We start from the raw sequence: 24,975 nt of genomic DNA on the forward strand, positions 1-24,975 counted from the left end.
GGGGAGGAAGGTCCTGAGTTCGATTACCAGCAGCCACACACATGATAGCTCACGGCCATCTGTGCAGCTACAGTGTACTCATACACATAAAATAAATAAAATTTTAAAAAAGTTAGGAATTGATCAGAAAGAATGAACACTGTGGGATTTAGTCATCTTCTATTATTTGATGTTTGTTGACCTAATTTCAGTCATATCATTTCAATATTCAGTAGCCTGGACAGGTGTGAGGAAAATAATTGACCTCATAAAATGATTAACTTACAAGTATGACATTGTATACAACTGCATACAGGTCTGACCACACCCATCCCTCTACCTTCTCTTACCATCCCCCACTATCAACTACCAACCCCTCCCAGGTGCTCCCACAAATCTCCATCCCACTTTCCTGTCTTGTTTAGTTTTTGCTTTGTGCTTGTTTTTTGGGATTTAACCAAGGCCACCCAAGTGGACATGGGTGTGAAGGTCTCCACTGGAGCATGGGTGGCTCTATCACTGAAGACAATGTCTTCCTCTCCAGCATCCACTGACCAGGGCAATCTGATTAATTAGACTAGCTGAATCAGAGAGTGCTGGGTTCAGTGAGAGATCCTGCCTCAATAAAGTAAAAATCAAGTTATAGAGATGCCTAACATCAATCTCTGGTCTCCACACATGTGTATACATAGTCATGCACACACATGCACACATACAAGTAAATATGAATATACATACCATCTGGAGTGGGGAGGAGGGCTACTCTTACATGGAGATTGGCCTCTCTGTCAAAATTCAACTGGCCAAAAAGTCACACATCAGCCACTGTCCTACATCTCCTACTAACGTCTCCCATTGTGTCTTCATAGTAATTCTCGAGTGAGACTTCAATGCCAGTGACTAGCTAGTGACTGTGTCAAGTGTCTATCAACAGCCCAACCAGCCACAGCCAGGTGATCAAAGCTGACATTTCTAAGAGTTGCAGATTTAAAAATGAACTAAGAGCTCTGGCTAGATAATTTTATCCAGTGTAGCCAAGGAATTCAGATCAACTCTCCAGGGAGAGACATGGGTTTTTGTTTGTTTGTTTGGTTTGGTTTGGGTTTGGGTCTTGAATTCACCAGAACTCTCAGCTTCCTGGAGGATGTTCACATTTCCACCATTCACATCTGTCCAGACTTCTCATGTCTAGATTGATATGTTCAAAGCCAAAGAACTCTGCACAACAGAGCTTACTTCTGCAAGACCAACTCAACTGGGTGATTCAGGCACAGGAAGAATTGACACTTGGCTACATCCAAATTTCTTCTCAAAACCAAGATGTGTGCACTGGTTTTCAGCATTATTTTCTTTATCTTCTTAATAGTAAGTAAATGTCTACTTCAGTGAGTCTTAAATCATACACAAAAAAAATCCTCTTAAAGTACAGTTTCACCATACTTTATACTGGGGCACACATATGTGTGTATGTTGCATATATCCAATCTACTTAAGGAGTACTAAGACCAGGGTGTAGAGCCTTGCTAAAGAGATTCTTGGTTGACTCCTCCATGAAATCACATTTGCACTGACCCTCGCTCTGGCACTGATCCTCGCTCTGGCACTGACCCTTGCTCTGGCTTATTTTTTAACCTTAGCTCCATTTTGCTTATTCATGAACTTTATATAATGGACTTTTTTGTTTGTTTGTTTGCTTGCTTGTTTTTTTGAGACAGGGTTTCTCTGTATAGACCTGGCTGTCCTGGAACTCACTCTATAGACCAGGCTGGCCTTGAACTCAGAAATTCGCCGGCTTCTGTCTCCCAAGCGCTGTGCCACAACCATAAAGCATAAATGGACTCTTATAAAATGTATACCTTTTTGTGTCTAATTTCCATTGTTCATTATAGCTTGAATTCGTCTGGGTTTCTAGGTATTGGCCGTTTTTGCTTTTTCACTCCAGGGAACTGTTTCATTGTACGACTAACATGGTTTATTTAGATATTCTCCTATTGATGGGCATTTGGATTGTTTAGGCTACTAGTATTTTTGATAAACACATATTTCTTTTGGATCAGTTCCCCAGACAGAAATGTGGATCATTAGCTGTGTCCATGCGCCATCTCCTCGAACCACTGCAGTTCAGTCATGCTTTGAAATGTCTCTGATTCTCATCTCTCTCCAACCCTCACCCTGAAGGATCTAACTAAGGATCTAACTGTCTTTTGCTTCTGCTGCTAGGCCCATTTCCTGACCTACATTTTCATTTCCACAGGACAAGATGTAGTCACCCCTCCTGGAGGCTCACAAAATAACGTGAACCCTACAGACTGCCAGATCTTCACATTTACCCCTCCACCCACCACAAGGAATCTGGCAACAAGGGCCCAGCCCGGCACAAGGACACCCACGTTTTATTTTCCACCTAGGAGGCCCGGTTTCTTCTACCCGAGGTTCCCTTTCTTCCTTCCAAACTCTCGTCGCTTCCAGTTCCGGCCTTTCTACCCACCACGTGGTAGACTGACTCCTTGGAGGCTCTTTCTTGGAAGACGGCTCCGGAGCGGAAGCTCATCTGAGGAGAGCACGGAGAAATGAGAAGCCCAAATGTGCTGAAGCAAAAGAATCGACACCTCTGGAAAGTGACAAAACTGTTTCTCTCTCCAATCTAAAAATCACTGCATTGGAAGATTAAGTTCCCTCAATGACAGTGACAAGGTTTTTTTTTTTTCTTTTTCCTTCTTTCTTTCTTTTTCTTTTTTTCTTTCTTTCTTTTTTCTTTTTTTCTTTTTTTTTTGTCAACAATGAGAATCTTGGATTACACATTTTTGCTTACAAAATCTGGCAGTAACAATATCAGTCTTATTCCACAGGATATTAGTGCAAATAAAGTCTTTAAATGGGCTGTTCTAATAATTTCTATCAGTACTTAGACACCAGCAGTATTAATTAACCCCTACTTCCAAATTAGAGTGAAGGACATTTTAACAAGACCATTATGAGCCAAGTGCAGCCATTAATGACACTCTTTCATACTCAGTGGGAATCTTAGAGAGCAAGTGGATCTACAAAGAACTTTAAAGAAACTATAAAGATGAAAGCAAAAAGCCTTCTAGAGTAACTGGCTCTTGGTAATACTCTAATTTTACACGGAACTATCCAACTCAAAATATTTTAACTGTCATATCCTAACTTACTTTTAATATTTCCATTTGCTCATATTAACTAGACAAATACATTACTGTTTCTCCTGTGGTTGTCACATAGACCCATACTTCTCTTCAAACCTTCAACATGGTTCTAATCAAACAGTGGGCTTTAAAATTACCTGGACGTTAGTTTACTATAGCTCAACAGTGGGGCCCTTGTGCTCTGGGGGGAATGAGAAACAAGGCCTTGTCTGTTTGGCCTCTCTATCAAACCCTGTCTCTTGCTTGTGCCACTCACTTTGCCAGGACATGGGAACCTGGGTTCTGTACATGTGGCTAGTGGCTTCTACTCGTTCTCAAGAACTGTATGTAAATGCTGCTGCTATCGCTGCAACAAAGAAAGAAAGAAAAATCAGAAAAACACAAATGCATGAGAATTCTGGGAATGGACATCGAGGAAAAGAAGTCAGATTGTCATGCCGGCATGCTTCTTTCCCATGTCAAATGGTAAAGGGAAAAACCTAAGCCACGGTAGACAGTGGTATAAGAAGAGATACTTCCTTCAAATTCAGAGGCTTAAGTTAAAGCCTATTGGAATCCTGAAATATATATTTTGAAATGAACTTCACACACTCTGTTTGTTTGGGGGAAGGAAAAACAAACCAGAAAAAAAACCACCCTTGGGCAAACATGAAGAATGACAAAGATTTGGATTTTAATCTGATGTCTCTCCCTGGCTCTGCACAGCAACACCTATGTGCCTGGCAGTCTCACAGAACCTCGCTGTCTCAAACCAACCCTAGGTTTGATTAGGGCACTTCCTTTCCAAACATTAGAACTTTTGCTATTTTAAAAAATCAATAGTTCTGGGCCTGTGAGAAATGCCTTAGCAGGTCACAAGCTTGATGACTTAACCCACAGAAGGGTAGCGGAGTTTGAACCCGCAGAAGGGTAGCGGAGAGAGCCGCCTACATGGTCGTCTTCTGACCTCCGCACTCACACCGTGGCAATGTGCCTCCCCCCACCATGGACAGCTCTCATGCACTAATAATAAATATAATACAATATTTAATAATACAATAATAAATATAAATACAAGTTTACAATTTAAGTCTAGCTCATTACAAGGCAGTGTTATGTGGTGTGTAAACCTCAGATTACACAGTAAGGATGGATGGCAGGTTTGGTGTATCAATCACTGTGTCTATTGCTGAAAGCTGGCTAATTCTTTGGGGTTTGACAGGAACTTCTTTAGGTAACTTGAGATAGCACCGCCCCACTCCCTGTGATGGGTAACGATGCCTCTATGCTAGGTAGCACACACTTGTAATCAAAACATTGAGCACATTTCCATTAAACACATTTCCATCATTCCTCTGACTTCATGAATTTTGCTTCTAAAACATAGTGACTCCTGACAAGTGTGTTGAGTTGGGGTGTCTCCAGCCACCAATGCCTCCAGGGGAACTAGCTTCTCCAGGGCTCTCAACATGTTGTGCATTCCTTTTAACATGTAGCTGGCTTTGGAGTAAAGGGGTCTTACAGGGGGATATGATCATTCTTTTTTGTTGTTTTTTGTTTTGTTTTTGTTTTTGTTTTTGAGACAGGGTTTCTCTGTGTAACCCTGGCTGTCCTGGAATTCACTCTATAGACCAGGCTGGCCCTGAACACTCAGAGATCTTCCTGCCTCTACCTCTTGAGTGCTGGGATTAAAGGCATGCACCACCACCACCTGCATGATCATTCTTTAATGTACTTTGGCTTTGAGGTGTGAATAACCAGGTAAATCTAAAATTCTACTTATGTCCCATACAGATAAGCTCAATTTAATCCTATAACAAACTCAAAATGAGGAATGTTCTCAAAATTAGCATCTTCAAAAATGCTGATGCCATAAGAGGAGAAGGTTAACGAAGATGAACCTGCCATGCCGGATAATGTAGTGAGGGATGCCTGGCAGAACCTGAAGTGGAAAGGCTGGCAGTGGGGGCTGGGGACTGGAGCAGGGGTCCTGGGGGGTGGCCATAAATGATCTGGCAAACTTAGAATATGAACAATGTAATTAGTAATGTTGTTATACCAGTTAAGTTTCTGAATTTGCAATTCTGGAAGGGAATATTATGTTCTCAGAAAAGAGATTCTGGGGCATTTGACAGAGAATGAGAGTCTAATTTCAAGAATTCAATCTCAGATCATTCAAGAAAAAAAATGGACTTGATAGATGAGCAATAGGTAGGTAGGTAGGTAGGTAAGTAAGTGGTTAGTTAGGTGATTAGATAATAAAATGTTTTTACAATTGATATTCCTGAAAGTAAAAGCCATCTTGAAATTCTTGTTGTTCTTCTATAGTATGACATCATTTTAAAATGATAATTTAGAAGCATTCTTTTTGTTTTGTTTTATTTTGGTTTTTGTTTTGTTTTTTGTTTTTCAGTTTTTCGAGATAGGGTTTCTCTCTGTGTAGCAGCTTTGGCTGTCCTGGAACTCACTCTTAGATCAGGTTGGCCTCAAAGTCATAGAAATCTAATGCCAGTAAAGTATTTTTGTTTGTTTGTTTTAAGATTTATTTATTTATTTCATGTAGGTGAGTATACTGTAGTTTTCTTCAGACACACCAGAAGAGGGCATTGGATCCCATTACAGATGGTTGTGAGCCACCATGTGGTTGCTGGGAACTGAATTCAGGACCTCTGGAAGAACAGTCAGTGCTCTTAACCACTGAGCCCTAGAAGCATTCTTAAAAACAACACAGAGAGGCTGGGTCGATGGCTCAGCAGTTAAGCATAAACAGCAGTGACCTGAATTTACTTCCTAGCAACCTGGTCAGGCTGCTCACAACCACCTGTAACTCCACTTCCAGGGTATCTGATGTCCTCTTCCAGAGCCCAAAGGCTCCAGCATTCACAGGTGCACACACACACAAGAACACACATATACACATAATTTAAAAAATTTTAAATCTTTAAAAAAAAAAAACCATAGAAGTTAATCTTATATTTATCTTTGCCTTAACAAGAAGTGAAAAAAGCCAGGCAGTGGTGGCACACACCTTTAATCCCAGCACTTGGGAGGCAGAGGCAGGCGGATTTTTGAGTTCGCAGCCAGCCAGGGCTGTACAGAAAAACCCTGGAGAGAGAGAGAGAGAGAGAGAGAGAGAGAGAGAGAGAGAGAGAGAGAGAGAGGTGAAAAATAAAACCTCACCCTCGCAGACCTCACTGCCAACCTCCTAATGATACCCACATTAGTTGTAAGAGTTCTGAGCATCTAGACCAGTGGTTCTCAATCTTTCTAACATTGTAACCCTTCAGCGTAGCTCCTTGTGTTATGGTGTCCCCCAGCCATAATTGCTTCTACTTCATAACTGTAATTTTCCTACTGTTGTGAATCATAATATAAATATCTGAAATGCAGAATATCTGTGATCCCCATGAATGGGTCATTTGACCCTGAAGAGGTCAGCTCAGGGCCTTTGGAAAATTCCACCAGGCCCCAGAACATGAAGGCACCTCCCCTCCTGGAAGAGATAGGTCATGGAGCATGTAGGCACCCCTCCGCTCGGGAAGGAAAAACCATGGGGCAGACCAACAATTGGCTGCCTGCAGATATGAGAAGCCCCTACTATCTCATTCCTAAAGACCAAATCAGTTTAAAGGGCGCACTGTTCCATCAATCATATTGTGCCTAGTTGCTGATGCTCTATTCCACCCCTGGAAACTGTATAAAAACTTGCCAGACTGGCCACCCAGGGTCCTTGCCTCTCCTTCTGGTGCAGCACGGCCCCAGCGCACTGGAACAATAAATTCCTCTTGCTTTTGTATCAACTCCCTGCTCCGTGTGGTTCACTCAGGGAGTCCCCAGTAGTTAAGGCTCGTCAGAGTCTTACAACCCTGTGCCACATAGGCTGAGAACATCTTATCTCGATTGCCTGAAGTCGGGGAAAGGGAGGGTTGCCTGGAAGCACAGTCCTCAAAGGGAGAAGTAGGGAGCATGAGATCATAGCCACACATAACCAGCAATGGCTGCCAGGTCCTTGGGTTGCATTTGAGCTTCCATTGTTGGTGATGAACAACAGACATGGGGAAGCTATCTTGAGACTTTGGAACTTCTGATAACAGAGCTGCTTGGGGGCTAAGAAGACAAAAGATGACACAGATTTGGGGGAGAGGGCTCACTGCCTCCATCTCTGCACAGAAGTCATTCTTGCTTTCACCCTTCCCAATCAAAATACAGCAATATTTACAACTGGGAAACTGCTCAGTCTCACGCTGGACACTGGCTTCATCACAAAGAGGGAAGCCACCTCAGCAGGAAGGAAGAAAGGCTGCAGAGGCCAACAGAGGTAGGCATCCAGGCTGAAGGAAGAATGTGTGTGATCTGCAACCATCTGCTACTAAATAACTGATTTGCGACACACTGAAGCCATACACGGAGGGGGGGTGGGGTGGGGAGGAAGAAATCCAACTTAGGCTGTCAGGCTAGGTGGCAGGCCTTTACCTTTTGAGACATCTGATGACCACCTCAGCCGCTTCCTCTGGAAGGGCAATCAATCAGTGCTCTTAACCATTGAGCCATCTCTCCAGCACATCAATGGAGTTTTTTTTTTCAGACTACTACAATATAAAGGAAATCAGCATATGCACACTTATTACAGTGATGGCTCTTGTTTATCAAATAAGCATGTGAATGCTCCACTGACCAGCAGTTAGCAAGAATAGACTAAATAGAATTCCCCTAACATAGTCTTAGTGTGTACCAATACCATCTCCCTTCCCTGACAGGTGTGGTGGCACACACCTTTTTTTTTTCAAAGATTTATTTTATTTATTTTATGTGTATGAGTACACTGTAGCTGTACAGATGGCCGTGAGCCATCATGTTCGTGGCTTCTGGGAATTGAGCTCAGAACCTCTGCTGGCCTCCCTCACTCTGGACCCAGCTCATTCCTGCCCGTATCCACCCATAACCACCAATGGCAGCCAGGTCCTTGGGTCTTCAACCTGAGAAATCAGGACATCCAAGAGCCAATGCACAAGAGACAGTTGTTCACTGCATAGTCTGCATATGATAAACATTTTAACTTTGGAAATGTCTTTTGAAATTTTCTTCATGCAAAGAACCCGACACTGTTCTGCTTGGGACAGGAGTAGCTGTCAGGAACACAGCACTAGAAATATGACCTAACTATTGTTTAAAACCCTCCAGTCTCCATATCACAGATTCTTCCCTCTTTTTCCACCCCATCTCCCCATTCAGTTTTCATCCGTGTCTTGTTTTTTCAGTCTTTTGTTTTAGGACATGGACTAAGGACTCATATTTTTAGGCATAACTTAGATGCCAGTTATCTGTAATATGGGCATGTTTATTGATTTACAGTGAGTGATGAGGGAGTAAAAATATGAATTGTTTTGTGTTTCTTTTTTTTAAAAGAGAAAGAGAAAGAAGATATGGATTTGAGTAGGTGGAGAGGTGCAAACAGGCAGGAGAGAGGAAATCCCGATGAGAAATATCTTGTATAAAAAAAATGCCCCCCCATTTCCAGAAGTGAAGGGGAGGGTTTAGGTGGAAAAGCTCAGCTGGGGAGGGGAGCCCATCAATGGAGTTTTCTTTTTTTTCAAACTACTACCAAATTTTGGGATGTAAATAAATAATTAATTAAACAACAACAAAAAAGGCTTAGATGCTAGTTTCTTCTAAAAAAAAAAAACTTCTGCTGTGCATTTTGTTTTGTTTTGTTTTGTTTTTGTTTTTTGGAGACAGGGTTTCTCTGTATAGCCCTGGCTGTCCTGGAACTCACTCTGTAGACCAGGCTGGCCTTGAACCCAGAAATCTGCCTGCCTCTGCCTCCCAAGTGCTGGGATTAAAGGCGTGCGCCACCACTGCTCAGCTCTGCTGTGTATTTTTAAAATTGAGAGCCTTGGTGGACAGATGAGAGCTGTATTTGCTAACTGTCTCCAGGTTGAGGCTACACTGTGCAAACTAATAATCCCGGGAGAAAGCCGTGGCCAGCATGAGTTCTCTTTGCAGTGTCCATTCACCGTGAGGACTGACTGCCACTCTGCCTCTGCTCTACACTTCTCCAGTCAGGTCTGAAGATGTTCAAAGCCTTGTAAGACTGGCACTCTTAACATGGTCTGCTCAGCATTCCTGTCATTCTGCCTTCAGGCATCCTCCAGCTTCATTTTGGCAAGGAATCTACTTTCCTAACCCTGCAAACCCTTCCTCTTGTACTTGGAACTCTTGATGACATTCCATAGCTCTCTACCATCACTTTCATGTTTCTAACCAGCTACTGTTCTGCCTTGCTGACCTAGGAGTCCCCAGCCACCTGAGGCATCCGGGAAGCCCAGATAATCACCGAGGCTGTGAGGAAACCATGACCACCCAGCCTTCTATGTACCCAGTGCATTTCATAAACTCCTGGAGCCTCGATGAACAGTGTGCTCTCAATGCTTACCAGAGAGCACCCCTGCACTGGTGCTTTCTGATGCCATTGCAGTGTCCCCGGGACCATCCCATGGCTCAAGTGATTATCCTCACCTTACCACATTGTGCCCTGACAAAATCGAAAGCATCAACATACTGAAGAGTTCTGTAGAGATAGCCCAGTGAGTTTGGTTCCCAGCACCTCTAACTCCAGCTAAAGAGGACCTGATGCTCCATGGGCACCTACATACATGTGTACATACCCACACACAGACTCACACACATGTATATACACACATGATTACATCTAATTCAAAATAGAAAATAACCATTTTTCTGATGCATGGACAAAAGCAAACAGAAGCTAGCATTCATATAAACCTTTCCCTCCTTGGGATGGATATGGCTTATGTGAGTAGGGCTTTACTGCCACCTCCTGGAATATGCTTTGGGGCAGAACACATCTGTCCAGGACAGAGCCAGCTGTAGTAATTAACTCTTCTTCAGTAACTTCTGCCCGGTCCTGTAGCAGTGACATCATCCTTCAGGCCAGAAGTACTTACTGCTCATCCTATTTTCTGTCCAAGACCCAAGAGAGGGATTGGGCTCTGTCCCCTTTCTTTCTTCTGACTAGACTGCATTTCTCAGTATTAGTTTTTGACCCATAACAATCTGATGTAGTCATATACTTTCCTTTTATTTTTAGGGGTAGGAAAAATTATCTACAGAGAAAACGCTCCAATATTCAAGCCCAAATATGCTTTGATCTCTTCTTTTTAAAATCTTTTATATATTTAACTCATAAGAATTTAAATAGCCAGGCTAGAGAGATGGCTCAGTGGTTAAGAGCACCAACTGCTCTTCCAGAGGTCCTGAGTTCAATTCCCAGCAACCACATGGTGGCTCACCACCATCTATGATGGGATTTGATGCCCTCTTCTCGTGTGTATGAAGAAAATGACAGTGACGGTGTATTCATATATATAAAATAAATAAATAAAATTTTTTTTTTTTTAAAAAAGAATCTGCAGGGCAGTGGTGGTACATGTCTTTAATACCAGCACTTGGGAGGCAGAGGCAGATGGATTTCTGAGTTCAAGGCCAGCCTGGTCTACAAAGTGAGTTTCAGGACAGCCAGGGCTACACAGAGAAATCCTGTCTTGGGAAAAAAAAAGAATCTAAATAGCCACTGAACAGAAAAAGAATTTAAAGATGTAAAAATGTTGCTAACATGAGCAATAGCCAAGAAAGTCTAAATCAAAGAGATCAGGTAGACTAAAATAAAATTTACTAACATAACATAAATTATTATAGATTATAATATATTATAAACTATATAATTATAATTACAGAATTAAGAAAATGTATTAATCTTAGCTAGGGGCTGGAGAGATGGTTCAGTGGTAAGGAGCACTGACTGTTCTCCTAGACCTGGGTTTAGTTACCAGCACCCACATGTTATCTCACCATAGGCACCAGGCACACACATGGTACGCATCCATACGCATAAAATTAAGAAAATTTTAAAATAACAAAAATAACAATATGTAATGTTAGAAAAACTATCTATTTACCCAGTGAGAGTCTTTCTGGAGGAAAATTTGGCAAAACTAAAATGAAGCATAGTTTTTGGTTTGTTTTTTTTTAACATGGTTTTACCATGCCATGTAGGCTGGCCTTGAACTCACAGAACTCTCTTGCAAACTTTTTGTAGCTTCAAATACTGACTTCTGAGGACTACCATGATTGTTCCTACAACATCTACCCCTGCCTGCACCACATTTTAAAGGCTATGCAGTTCTGTAGATATGTCGGTACTAACATAACCCACCCAGCATAATCCCATTTTCTTTCATGTCTAATAATTAAGGGAAGAGAATTTAGCAGAAAATCAGTACAGTAGCCATTGACTGAAGCTTTGCTTAATGACTAAGAAAACGCATTTCTTCCTTTATAAGTGGATAAGGAAGCAAGTCATACTGGGAGTCTATGCACCAAAAGCTCATATAAGCTAGTAAAACTTTGTATTTTATGTGTATGGGTATTTTCCCAGAGGAGGTCATCAGACCCACTGAAACTAGAGTTATAGACAACTGTGAGCCGACATGTAGGTGCTGGAAATTTAACCCAGGTCTGCTAGGAAACCAGCTGGATCTTGTAGCCATTGAGCCATCTCTCTAACCCCAGCTCTATTATCTACATAAATGTTTTACAAATTGTTTTCTGCTGTAAATAACCATAACCATAATTTATGTTGCAAACACCAGTTGGCTTTCTTATCAATAATAAATTCTTAAACTGTGTAAACCTATTTACATAGGGAATATGAATGGTATTTCTGACTTCAGTTGCTATTCCTATTGCTACCCTAGTAGAGAAACACATTAATACACTCTGGCTCCTAATCTTGAGGGACAAGGGAAAATCACAATGGCAGTGACGCTACCATTATGGAGCATTACCATTAAGGTCCCTCCCCTTATGGAGGCCTCACCCTAGTCTAGAAATGGGAAAAATGTAGTGACTTGAGATACAAGTGTTTTCATTCCCATGATCCTATTTGCTAACTGACATAGCTTTCCCGGAATTTTACTGGAACCTTTCTCACTTCTATAAGAAATGATCTTGCATGCCAAAGTAAATAATAAAAGAATTAGAGAAGGATCCAAAGTGGGGGGGGAGGAGAGAATCTTTCATGAAAACCAAAGTAAAATGATATTTTTGTTTTAAAGAAAGTTTGCAGTGGGTAATGTATCAGGTGTCCAAAACTAATGTTATACTGAGAGGAGCTGAGGTAAAGCATTTCTTAGAGGAGCGCATTAAGCAGCAGATACACTGAGGCTTAGTTACATTCTTAAGTCACTTTATGTTTAAAGCTAAGAAGAGGGGGTAAAAGTCATACAATTAAAAAGAAATATGGGAACATAACTTTTTATACAAGTAGAAGAGTTAAGGGTTTCTTTCTGAGGTAAACATACTCAACAAAAACAATAGTGGAAAAGTTAGTACAACTCACTGGATAAGTCTAAACCCTGTAACAGGGCTCCCATGGCCTCTGCTTCCCGACTCTCTGGTTGCATGAGGACACCTTAAAAAAATTCAAGCACATTTTTCAGTCTAGTCTGACCAACAGCTTAATACAGATTCAACCATATATGGTACTAAGATTAAAAACAAGAAGAACTAAGAGTCCCATAAGAAAATGTTTCCATGTCCCCTCTTCAGTGGGAAGCCTGAAATTCCAAACACACATACAAAACCCAGGCTCTAACCTGGGCCTGAGTCTCTCACACTCTTGCCAGACAGTTGTTATAAAACATTATTTTGTTGCAATACTGTCTACATATATCAACAACTATACGGAAAAAAAACTAACAAACTAACGTTTCACCCCTATGTTCCAGAATCTGTACAAAAAGAAAGAGGAAAGATATTAGCTAATTCAGTTTTATTTATTAATTACCATACACTGGTATATTATTTATAATCTCTTAATATGAATTAAAACCATTTATCGTGCTTAGTTAGACAATATTTATTAATTTTAAAACAAAGGTGGGCACAGCAAGCCCCCTGTCTCCCAAAAGTACATCAACTGATTTCACATTAGCATGTTTACATAAATCACATTCTTGTAGGAAGAGACTAAACACCCACGCATTGATCAAAGAGAACATGTTGGTTTAGTACCTAGAGACATTCAAATAGCGTTTACTTCTTTAGTTCCACACCAAGGACTAACAAAATATCATCTTCAGGTATCAATAAGGACTTAAGAAATTATTCTTAATCTCTTAATTGTAAAGTTCATAAAGTGTCTTACTGGCCAAAGATACCAAACTCAAGAATACAAATTATAAAGTAGCTGACGCAGACCCTCTGTTGTCAGGCTGATATTCTCACACTGGCCTTTACGTGTAAACAGCCCTGAAATTAGCTGGGTGTGGATCAGCTTCCAAGTACTGTCTCCTCCCCACGCTGCTAGCTGCTGGCAATATTTTCAAAATAACAATAAATAGTGGTATTTTGGTAGAAAGTCTATTACTACTGATATAGTGAGTTTTATTAGCATGTTAGTCTTGCTAATCTAGGCAAACCCTTGGTCAGAGGTTTAAAACACAGCTTTTAAATAAAAATCAATATTTTTCAACTATTACCAACAGATTTTTTTTTATGTTGGAACCCTTTATTTTGCCTCATCCTGAATGTCTACTCCAAGTGTCCATTTAGGATTTCATTTTTAAGTCCTCCAGGGGAATGAAGAATTCTTGTTCAATTCTTAGGCTAAGTTCTAGTCAACAAATTTAAAAAAAAAAAAAGATTCTATTCGTTGGTTAATGCAAAAACACTACACAAATTTGGGCCCCCTGAACAATTATTTTTTCAAATGATAAATGGAGAGCATAGCTAGAAACCCAGACACTATGACCCTGGAATCAAAATGGTCTAATCCTCCCACCTAAAAGGTTGTAGACCTATACATTAGAAAGCGTATGTGGAATACGTGAATGACTTTCCACCTTGGTAAAAAGGCTTTGGGGTAAGGCTAAGAACTTGAGGTAATAGGGCAATAGGAACTTCTGTGGGTTGTCCACTATCAACCTCAAACTATCAGAGACAAGAGTGGACTCCGTCAAAGCTTCTAAAAGCCTCCTTGGTTGGGTGCCTCAGGGACGACTGGACTAGCCAGGACAACCAGACGGACTGCCAGGCAGCTTGGCGCCAAGCTCTTATTTTTATATTTTATACCTTTTTCCTCAAGGAGAAAAATATCTTCATTCAAAGGTATACCCACAAAACTCTCCCCGACATCGCTCCCATCCCGTCTTTTCATGCCGAACATTAGCACCAGAATCTCAATACAGAAGACTAGCCAACACCACAGTCTTTAGAAACAGGATTCTTGGCCAGACTGACAATAGTGCAGTTCTTAGATCAGTAGAGACCAGTCAGTCAACAAGGACAGAAAACAAGGACAGACATCTAACCCCACCCAACCACAGGCTCGCACCACTCTCATGCCTAGAAGCAAGCTTTTAAAATATGTTCTTATGGTTAAGGTAAAAGGAACTTTTCTCATACAGACCCTAGCTTTTTTTCATTTTTTTCAACTGTAAACATTTATATAGATAATACACAAAGTTCAATGCATAAAATCATGACCTCTTATAATGATTTTCTCCCCTTTTTACTAGTTTAATCTCAGATAACTTTAAATACACAATCTACTAATATCAAATGCACATTCATATAACAAGAACCATGTCACTGCTGTTCCATGGATATATCTTGAAAGAGCATCACAGGTTGGAAGGGTGAAGGGCACTTGTTCAGTCTTCCTTTGAAGTCTCTGGAAGTCTGTTTGCCCTCCTTCTGCAAAGCCTTTCTTAGAAAGCGTAGGTTTCCAGAAGGAAACATCAAACTGCAGATCTCCTCTGGGGCATCAGTACTCTCGTGCAAGAGGACGTCATCTCAAGTGGTGGCAGCATCTAAAAGCAGTGTGCACACCAACACTTTACCAGGATCCTTCTGGAAGCTGACTATTACGTCACTTACTTTCCCATACTGAGTATGTCGGTAATACTTGCAGGTGCTGTGTTGTCTAAGAAACTTCAATATTTTAAAGACAATCTTTAAGATAACTACCAATCTAAACAATCATGTGTAGCATCCTGTCCCATTTTATGCAAACAATGACTGATCTAAGTTTTATAGAGTGCACAACTAGTAAAGCTCTCGTGACTTGATTGTTCATAGTTCCCATGAGCTAACACAGGGACTGCGTCACAGAGACCTTTCCTGGGGCCTTAGTAGGGCTTGTGGAAATGAGGGCTGGCACTTAAGCTTTGTTCACTTGAAAGTCAATTTAGCTTTAATGCCTCAGCTGTTCAAAATATTCTGTTGAAGTTAATAAATTAATTGCAATGATAGTTATAAGCACGTGGAATTTTATCACCATCATATTCTACATAGAATTAATGAGATACTGAATAAGAAATGTTAACCTTAAGGTTCCAGCAGATTATTATTACAATAAGTCTGAGTGGGACTGGGGCACTAAAGTGTTACTTCTTATGAAGCAAGTACTGTTTATATAGAGTAGACTTTGGGACTGGGACAGAAACTGGCAGGCAACCAGAGTGGATCTTGCTTAGCAAGCCTACAGGGAAAAACCTGATCCTGGAGAGACATGTGCTCTCCTGGAGGACATTATCCCTGATCTTCTAAGCAATATACCACTTCCTTGCCAGCAGCAGTTCTCATGGAGTCACTAGAGAATGTTTTCACTAAAGTTTCTCATGAAGAGTTTACACAGCTTTGAGTGTGAGGAATCAGACCTACCCTGTTCTGGATTAAAATGAGTCTCAGTGTTGGTGTTCCATCCGAGGCAAATCAGCCTCAGAATCATCTGACAGGGGTGATCCTGCTCCCTATAAATTAATAAACAAGCATTACAGGTGTCCAGTAATTGCAAAACTCCTACTCCACAAGAATTCTGACTGCATCTGTTAAGACTCACATGCTTAGGATTTGCTATTTGTAGCCGAAGTTGCTTTCATGAAAAGGGATGAAGTAAGAGGCCCCTATCTGTATACTTATACATATTTTATTTGTTTTGTTTGTTTGTTTGGGGAACAGAGTTTACTGTGGCCAGGACTGGCCTGCAGCTTGCTATCTAGCCAAAAATGACCTTGAACTCTGATCCTCCTGCTTTCAATCCAAAAGTGTTGGAATGACGGGTATACATCACCATTCTTGGCTTATATACATTAAGAGAATTGTTAGAGAGGAGGGAGAGAGAGCTTAGTGGTTCAGAATACTTGGATTCGATTCCCAGCATCCACATAGTGGCTGACAACATCTGTAACTCCAATCCACTTTCATGGGCTCCTATTCTGACTGGGTATGCATATGGTATACATGCTGACAGAATATTCAGATATATAAAATAAAATAAATATATAGTTTTAGAAGATATTTTAGAACTAAATATCATCACAGCACTAGAGAGATGAGAGGATTTCAAGTTCAAGGACAGCCTAGGCTACCAAGCTCCCCCAAACAAACAACAACAAAAAAAAAAACACAAACAAAAAGGAGACACTTTGATCTGCCATGGCCCTACTACAACCAATCTCTCCTACTTAACCCAAAACAAAACCAAAAAAAATCTGTTGGAACCAAAGCCACTATAATTATTACACAAAGTAGAGGAAAATGTACTTTAAATAAATGGCCAAAACAGGCACAGGGACTTAAGAAAATAACTGAACATTTTGAACTAAGTAAGGGGGCATGTGGAATGCTAAAATCTGATGTATGGGTTTACAGCAGAGTGGAGCACTGGGAACGCAGGTGGTGAAGCTCCTTGCAAGCGTGAAGAGCTGAGTTTACTGCCCAGAATCTACCCAGAGCTGGGCATCACAGCACATGCTTATTATAATCTCAGCACTGGAGATGCTGAGACACATGCATAGATGTGATTTGCTGGCTAAGCAACCTAGCCTAGTGAGTACATTCCAGGTAATTGAGAGATCCTGTCCCAGAAAACAAATGGGCAGATCATGAGATGATAATACAGACAAATATATGGAAGGTGGGGGGGCATGGACTAAAGAGCATAGGAGAATGGCTGGGATACAATCAAGAGGCCAAACCTGAGAATTTACAGAGGAAAGAACAGAGGTAAAATTGAATGAGATAGACAGATTATTTAGTCACATTATTGTTGAGGGGGAGGGAGGATGGCTACTGCACAAAAAAGAAAAGGAAAGAAATTATCACAGAAAACGTCCCAAGTTTACAGAAAGAAGTAGGCTTCTAGACACAAGAGGCATATACAACTCCAGACAGACATATCCAGAGAGGACATTTTCGCTGAGCGGTGGTGGCGCACGCCTTTTGTCCCAGCACTTGGGAGGCAGAGGCAGGTGGATTTCTGAGTTCAAGGCCAGCCTGGTCTACAAAGTGAGTTCCAGGACAGCCAGGGCTACACAGAGAAACCCTGTCTCGAAAAAACAAAAACAAAAAAACAAAAAATAAATAAACAAAAACCAGAGAGGACACTCTCCATGACATATTACAGTGAGGATGTCAAAATGAAAGGTGAAGAAATAATCGTAAAAGCAGCACAAGAAAATGTCAACTCAGAGACAAAGGCAGAAATATTGGAATTATCCTAGCAACCATAAGAGCCACTGGAATCTGGAATAAACTATCTCCAGCTTTGAAAGTAAACAGCTGTGAGCTGGAGAATGCTATGCCCTGCAAACTGTCTTCCAACATGGATGGGGACATAAAGGCGTTTCAAAAGAAGAAACCCAGCCAGTTCACAACAGTCACACCAGCAGTGCAGAAGGTCCTCAGTGGGACTTGACAAGGAGAGAGACAAAACACAGCCTAACTATAGATAAACAAACCAGACTGAGGAAGGAAACGACTGTGTCCAACACGGCAAACTAGCAAGTCCTCAGCACTAACATGGTAGCAGGAAAAGAAGCAGCAATAATCCAGCAAAACAGAACATCACCTAGCACACGCACAGGAACAGAAAAGCCCTTCCAGAACATCTTAAGTGTGAATAGCCTCCGCTAACGTGTTAGAACGGCGGCTCGCATCAGGATGTACCACACACTAGGCCCAGTTTCCCGTGTAAGAGGTTTAATTGAGAGAGGGGCCAGTAGCGGAGAGAGAAGAGGGAGAGAGAGAGGGCTTGAGAGGAACATTTCCCATATGTGTGTGTGTGTGTGTGTGTGTGTGTATGTGTGTGTGTGTGTGTGTGTGTGTGTGTGTGTGTGTGTGTAGATATATATATAGGTTCTGACTTAGTGGCCACAGGTAAAGGTGGGAGGTGAGCCCAATGGATTCTGGGAATATGGCAGCTGCAGGTCTGTGAGGCCCGCCCATGTGACGTCACAGGCTTTGGAGTCCCTGATGTTAACATCAGTTCATCACTAAAATGATATGAACTAAGGGACTAGGGGAAAAACAAGAGGTATTGTGTTCTCTCCAAAAAACACACTTAACCAACAAACATACCCAAGGTCTTAATATCAAGGGACAGAAAACAACCAAGCAAAAGTAAAATGAAAACAAGCCAGCATAGTTACTCTTATATCATACAAAGTGAATTTCAAACTAAAGCTAAGTGAGAAAGAGAAAAGGGATACTACCTATTAATAAAAAGAACAATTCACCAAAACATAAAACAACTGTAATCTTCATGCTCTCTATATTAGAGTTCTTAATTTTATAACACAAACACTAAAAGACATAAATAGCCACATAAGCCCTGACACAATGACAGTGGAGTATTTCAATATTCCATTCTCAAATTTAAATAGGTCTTCCAACCTGAAAATAAGCAAAGACATTTTAGAGCTAAAATATACTGTGGATGAACTAAACAAAATATAAAGAGAATATTCCACCCAACAGTACATGGAAAGTTCTCTCAAACTGGTCACACCACAGGACACAAGTCAAGTCTCAACAAATTAAACAACAAAAAAGAGGTAATTATTTACTTATCTCCTACCACACCATGATGCCATAACTAGAAATCAATGGTAAGAGAAACTACAGAGGCCACAAAAATGCTTGAAAATTAAATAATACAATTTTGAATGGATAACATGCCATGAAAGAAACAGTCAGAAGACTTTAAATTCTTTGGGAGATAACTGATAATTAAATCACCTGCCAGGAGAACCTCTGGGGTGTAGCCACAGGCATCTGCAGAGGAGAGTTTATTATAAGAAGTGTTCACTATTTACAAATCTGGGAGACAGATATCACATAAATCAACTAGCGATGCACCCCGAGGCTCTCAGGAAACAAGCAGCTGATCCTGCACAGAGCACAGCACAGGAACTAACAGAGATCAGGGAGAAACCAATGACACTGATGCTAAAGGGTAATATACAAACCCAACCCAAGAGGCGGCTCTTCGGAAAAGTTAAGGACATAGACAAATCCTTAGCTAATCTGACAAAGAGGGGGAGAGAAAATAAAAATTAGTAAAATTAGATACCAAAGGATGCCATTACACTGACTCCAGTAAAGCTCAGAGCATCACTACAAATTACAACGCAAACCTGTACTCTGAAAAGCTGGATAACCTGGAAGAAATACAAGAATTCTGAAAACATGTCATGTACCAAACTTAAGCCCTGAAGACAGAACACAAGCCAACCCATTGCAGTAACGAGAGTAGAGCTGTAGCTGAAAGCCCCTCCTTGAAGACAAGCCTAGCTCAGGTACAATGACCACTGAATTCTATCAAGCTTCCAAGGAAACCCCAGATCAATTCCTAACTTGCTCCACAAAATAGAACGTGAAGGAAAACTGCCAACTAGGTAAACACAACACGCGCACACACACACACACACACACACACACACACACACACACACACACACACGGAGGGGAGGTCCAGGAGGGGCACTATAGACCTACTTCCTCAATGAACATAGATACAAACATCGTTAAGAAAATACTTATACTAGACGGTGGTGGCGCACGCCTTTTGTCCCAGCACTTGGGAGGCAGAGGCAGGTGGATTTCTGAGTTCAAGGCCAGCTTGGTCTACAGAGTGAGTTCCAGGACAGCCAGGGCTATACAGAAAAACCTTGTCTCGAAAAACAAAACAAAACAAAACAAAAAAAGAAAATACTTGTAAATTGAATTCAGGAGCACATTTAGAAGGCTATATATCACCAGGCAATGGTGGTGCAGACCTTTAAATTCAGCATTCAGGAGGCAGAAGCTGGTAGATCTCTGTGAATTCAAGGCTAGCCTGATCTATATTAGCAAGTTCCAGGACAGAAGAGACCTTTTCTCACCAAAAACAAAAACAAAACAAACAAAGCTAAAAAGGAGGAAGAGGAAAAAGATTAGATATTATGAGTAGGCTTAATACTAAAATCAAGGTTGATTCAACATACATAAACTCCAAAGACAAAAATCATATAATTATTTCAATTGAAGCTCAAAAGTTATTTGGCAAAGCTCATCATGCCTTCATGATAAAAATTCTGGAGACTTCAGAAATAAATGCTTCATACAACAAACCATGGCCATGGCAACTCCTAAAAGGAAACAATTAAGGCTCACTTACAGTGTCAGAGGCTTAGTCTATTATCAGCATGGTGACACACAGGCAGACACAGTGATGGAGGAGGTGACCACGGGCAGCAGGAGAGAGAGAGCCACTGGGCCTGGCTTAGGCTTTTGAACTCTCAAAGCCCATCCCACTGACACATCTCCTCCTCTAACAAGGCCACACCTACTCCAAGAAGGCCACACTTCCTAATATTGCATCCAAATATATGAGCTTATGTGGGCCAACCTTAGGCAAACTACCACACCATTCTATCAAATGAAGAAAAACTTAGAGCACTTCCTCTAAAATCAGGATCAAGGATTTCCACTCTTTTCTCTCTTTTAAGATACAGTGCCCAAAATCTTAGTTGGAGCAGTAAGACAAGATAAAGACTTAAAGGGAAGAAGTCAAGCCATTCCTATGGGCAGAAAACAGGGTTCTTTACTTCAAAGACCTATTGAGTCTCCTGGAAAAGCCTCAGTCATGATAAACACTTGTATGAAGCTCCAGCTTACAAAGCAAACACAAACAGAAGTAGCTCTCATTACACCAACAGTTACTGTCCAAGAAAGGAATTAGGGAGACTATTCCACCCAAAATAACTCCTGCCAAAAGTAAGTATTTAGGAACATACCTAACCAAAGACGTATGACTGAAATTTCAAGATACTGAAAAAAAAAAAAATCACAGAAGATACTAGACATATTCCTAGATAGGTAGATTTAATACTGTGAAAATGTCTATACTACCAAAATTAACATGCAGAATTAAAGTGGGAGAAAACAATACAGGAATGTCTATGAAACCACAGAAGAGCATGGGTAGGCTAAGTGCTAAGGGGACGAGCAGTACTGGAGGTCACTGCACCATAGCACATGCTCTACTGCAGTGATAAAGCCAGGGACACTGGAAAAGAGCAGACAGATGGGCCAATGGAATCATATGAGGGACCCAAAATGAAATGGCAGAGCTATGCTCACTTAATTTTTGACAAAGAAGACAAAAACCCTTTTGGGGAAAAGCCTATTCAACAAATTGTGCTGGCAAGCTAGATTTCTAAGGCAGAAGAATTAAATTAGTTGTACATCTTTCACATTGCACCAAACTCAATTCAAAATGAACCAAAGACCTTCATTTAAAGCCTGAAACTTAGAAAAAAACATAAAGGAAACCCATCAAGATATTTGGGTAGGCCAGACTGTTTCAAATAGAACAGCCACAGCACAGGAACTAAGCCCAGTAGCAAGGGCCAGGAGTGTGAGAAAGGACACCTGTAAACAGCAGAGGGACGAGTCAGCAGAGCTGACAGACAGGCCACAGAGTAGGAAAGAAGGGTCTTCAGACAAGAGGTCAGCATACAGAATTCACAAGGAATTACAAAAGTTAAATGCCAAGGAAATAAAGCTGCCAGTCAACTTACACATATAAGCAAATGAAATGGGTTGGTTCTACAGCTTCTGAAAAAAGAAATACAAATGACCAATAACTATTTTTCAAAGTGTTTGATATCCCCAGCCATCAGAAAAATACAAATTAGCCAGGCAGTGGTGGCGCACGCCTTTAATTCCAGCACTTGGGAGGCAGAGGTGGGTGGATTTCTGAGTCTACAGAGTGAGTTCCAGGACAGCCAGGGCTACACAGAGAAACCCTGTCTCAAAAAAACAAAAAAAGAAAGAAAAGAAAAGAAAAATATAAATTAAAACTGCTTTGAGATACCACCTTGTGCTGGTTAGGATGGCCATCATTGACAAATCTGACAACAAATGTTGGAAAACGGGGCTGGAGAGATGGCTCAGTGGTTAAGAGCACTGACTGCTCTTCTAGAGGCCCTAAGTTCAATTCCCAGAAACCACATGGTAGCTTACAACCATCTGTAATGGAATCTGATGCCCTCTTCTGGTGTGTCTGAAGACAGCTACAGTGAGCTCATATATATATATATATATGAATCTTTAATTCCTCTTCTCTTTCCTTCATACCATATATATTGGCATCTACATGTGTTTACATGTACACATGTACTGTAAATATATATAATAAAGATATATAAATAAATCTTTAAAAAAATGTTGGGGAAGATGTGAAGAGAAAGGAATCCTTATTCACTGAAAACTACTAAGCCATTGCAAAAATGAGTCTGGTGACTTTTCAAACAATTAAAAGTCAAACTGTATGCCCTGCCTCCTTTCCTGCATACCCATACCCTACTATAGAGATCTTGCACACCGTGTTTACTGCTGTTTCATTCACTAAAGCAAAACACCAGAATCAGTCTAGCTGTCTGTCTGTGTGTGTGTGTGTGTGTGTGTGTGTGTGTGTTTGTGTGTTTGTGTGTAATATCACTCAGCTCTAAGAAAAATCAAGTTGTATACTTTGCAAGAGAATGGATAGACCTGGAATGTATAATATTAAATGAAATCACACAATCTTAGAAGGAAACATGTTCTCTCTTATATGCAGAATCTATCCAAAAGTACATGTGTACACATAAACATATGTAGATGCCAATATATATAACATGAAGGAAAGAGAAGAAGAAAGGCTGAGTACAGGGGTGAGGAGGGCCTGAGTGCAGGTGATGGGCACGAGCTAAGACAGGATGCACAGCTGATTGCTCTTCTAGTTCTAACTCTACCATGATTTTTTGTTTGGGTAGTAGATAGGAGTATAAAATATATTCAATACTTAAAGTATAAAATTTTTATATAAAGCCCCACAGCTTCCATTCTGAATGCTAATTCTAACTGTTTATAAATTCACTGAGTTATATAGACTTTTGATATGGTTAATTTTGGTATGTGATGTTTTTTATTTATTTGCAAGTTTTTTATTATAAAGATAAAGGCTCCATCTCAAAAGCTAAAACTAAAGAATGGGTTATTTCAGGTCAGAAGTTTTGCAGTAAATGTGTGTAATAAAGTTCTATGTGTAATGAACTTAGAAACAAATTTGATCCCATATGAGACCTACAAAATTCCTAAGAGCACATTCCCTCTGAAGCCCATCCAATCTGAGTGAGAGAGACCTGAGCTGCACCTGTGAAGACTATCTCTGCACCTGAGCTGCACCTGTGAAGAGCATAGCCATACCTGGTGTGATGCAACACTGGACGAATGCAGATCAATGGCAGCCAGAGAGGGAATTCGAGATTCTGAAAGACATTTGTTTTCTTTCTTTATTAGCCTAGAGTTTCGAGCTAGATAAAAAGAATCAAACACATAATGAAAAAATTAGGAACTATTAGTTTTCCACATTTGTAAGTACTTATTAGTTAATAGACATGAGTGAATTGTTCATTTACTTGACTTACAATTTAGCAATATAAACAAAGAGCTGAAAGAGTAGAAGTGCACAAACGTACCTACGCCTTCCAAAGCTCTCAGTTCAGGAAGGTGGTTATAGTTTAGCTCAGGCAACCGCACGTCTGCTTTGGAATACTCCTTCCTCTTCTTGTTTGCCTGAAGGAGGAACTTGTCACCTGAGACCTGAATACCAGAATGATTGACACACGTACATTAGCTTCAAGGTGAGCCAGGCTTTCATCCTCTTGTAACTACTATGCTCACGTGTCACTTCAAGGACTAGGATAATGAAACTTTAAGGACATTACTGACACAGAAAATGGTTTCACCCCATTAATTTATCAGACTTGCTAACAAGTAGGACATCTGTTCTCTAGTTTCTTTTCTCCCCCTAGGCAATCTTCAGTGGAAGACACATCAAGCAATAGGCAACTGAAGATGACAAGACATTTTGGCTCTTCCTGCCAGAGGGGTCAGCACTAGACTACCGCCTGGAGTTTTCAACAGCTGCTGATCTTTACTGCAACTGTGACCGGTTGGACTCCAGACACATGATCTCACCACCAGGCTTACTGTCCGTTTAGATTCTTATACCCAGCTTCTGATACTTGTACTCCCAGACCCACTCAAGCAGCTTTAACAGCCTAAGTAAGCATTACTGTAAGTAAGGGATGGCTCAGTGAGAAAAACAAAAGCACAAACTTCTGAGCTGGAAGTTACTTTCCACTGCTGAAAGACAGACTATCACTTACAGAGGATGTCAGTTATATACAGTGGAAGAAAAAACGAGGTAAGGAGAGGGTTTAGACAGCAATGGAGGATGAGATGCCATATTAAAATGAGTTCAATTTGAAAGAAGACCTCAAGGTTTCTTATGGACTAAAGAGGACACAAAATATACTAAAATTGGAACGATACAGAGAAGATTAGCTTGGCCCCTGCACAAGGATGACACGCAAATTCGTGAAGCGTTCCATATTTTTTTTTTTTAAAAAAAAAAGAAAATAAAATATCTGCTGGAGTTTTATCAAACCTTCAAAGA

At 40.7% G+C, this 24,975-nt stretch overlaps 2 protein-coding genes and 1 pseudogene across 11 annotated transcripts in view; 2 read left to right on the forward strand and 1 right to left on the reverse strand.

Moving 5' to 3' along the window:
• The window catches only part of Odaph (odontogenesis associated phosphoprotein), a 7,102-nt gene extending 4,549 nt beyond the window's left edge, over positions 1–2,553 (forward strand). The window contains exon 2 of the mRNA XM_031391101.1: positions 2,234–2,553. Coding sequence (XP_031246961.1) covers positions 2,234–2,553 — 320 coding nt within the window. The remainder of the gene's footprint in view (positions 1–2,233) is intronic.
• Positions 1–24,975, reverse strand: part of Cdkl2 (cyclin dependent kinase like 2) — a 55,715-nt gene that overhangs the window by 4,120 nt on the left and 26,620 nt on the right. For 2 of the 10 annotated variants that reach the window (XM_031390988.1, XM_031390987.1), the window contains exons 11-14: positions 23,993–24,116; positions 23,721–23,827; positions 15,870–15,958; positions 12,964–15,016 (exon numbers count right to left, since the gene is read on the reverse strand). In XM_031390988.1, coding sequence (XP_031246848.1) covers positions 15,893–15,958; positions 23,721–23,827; positions 23,993–24,116 — 297 coding nt within the window. In that variant the 3' untranslated portion in view covers positions 12,964–15,016; positions 15,870–15,892. Of the gene's footprint in view, positions 1–12,543; positions 12,616–12,963; positions 15,017–15,869; positions 15,959–22,051; positions 22,089–23,720; positions 23,828–23,992; positions 24,117–24,975 lie in introns of those variants that run through there. The other 8 variants (XM_031390986.1, XM_031390985.1, XM_031390989.1 and 5 more) reach the window with 7 other exon arrangements.
• On the forward strand, positions 24,802–24,916 carry LOC116071599 (annotated as a pseudogene).

This window comes from Mastomys coucha, unplaced genomic scaffold (assembly GCF_008632895.1).
Source record: "Mastomys coucha isolate ucsf_1 unplaced genomic scaffold, UCSF_Mcou_1 pScaffold22, whole genome shotgun sequence".
Classification (NCBI taxonomy): domain Eukaryota; kingdom Metazoa; phylum Chordata; class Mammalia; order Rodentia; family Muridae; genus Mastomys; species Mastomys coucha.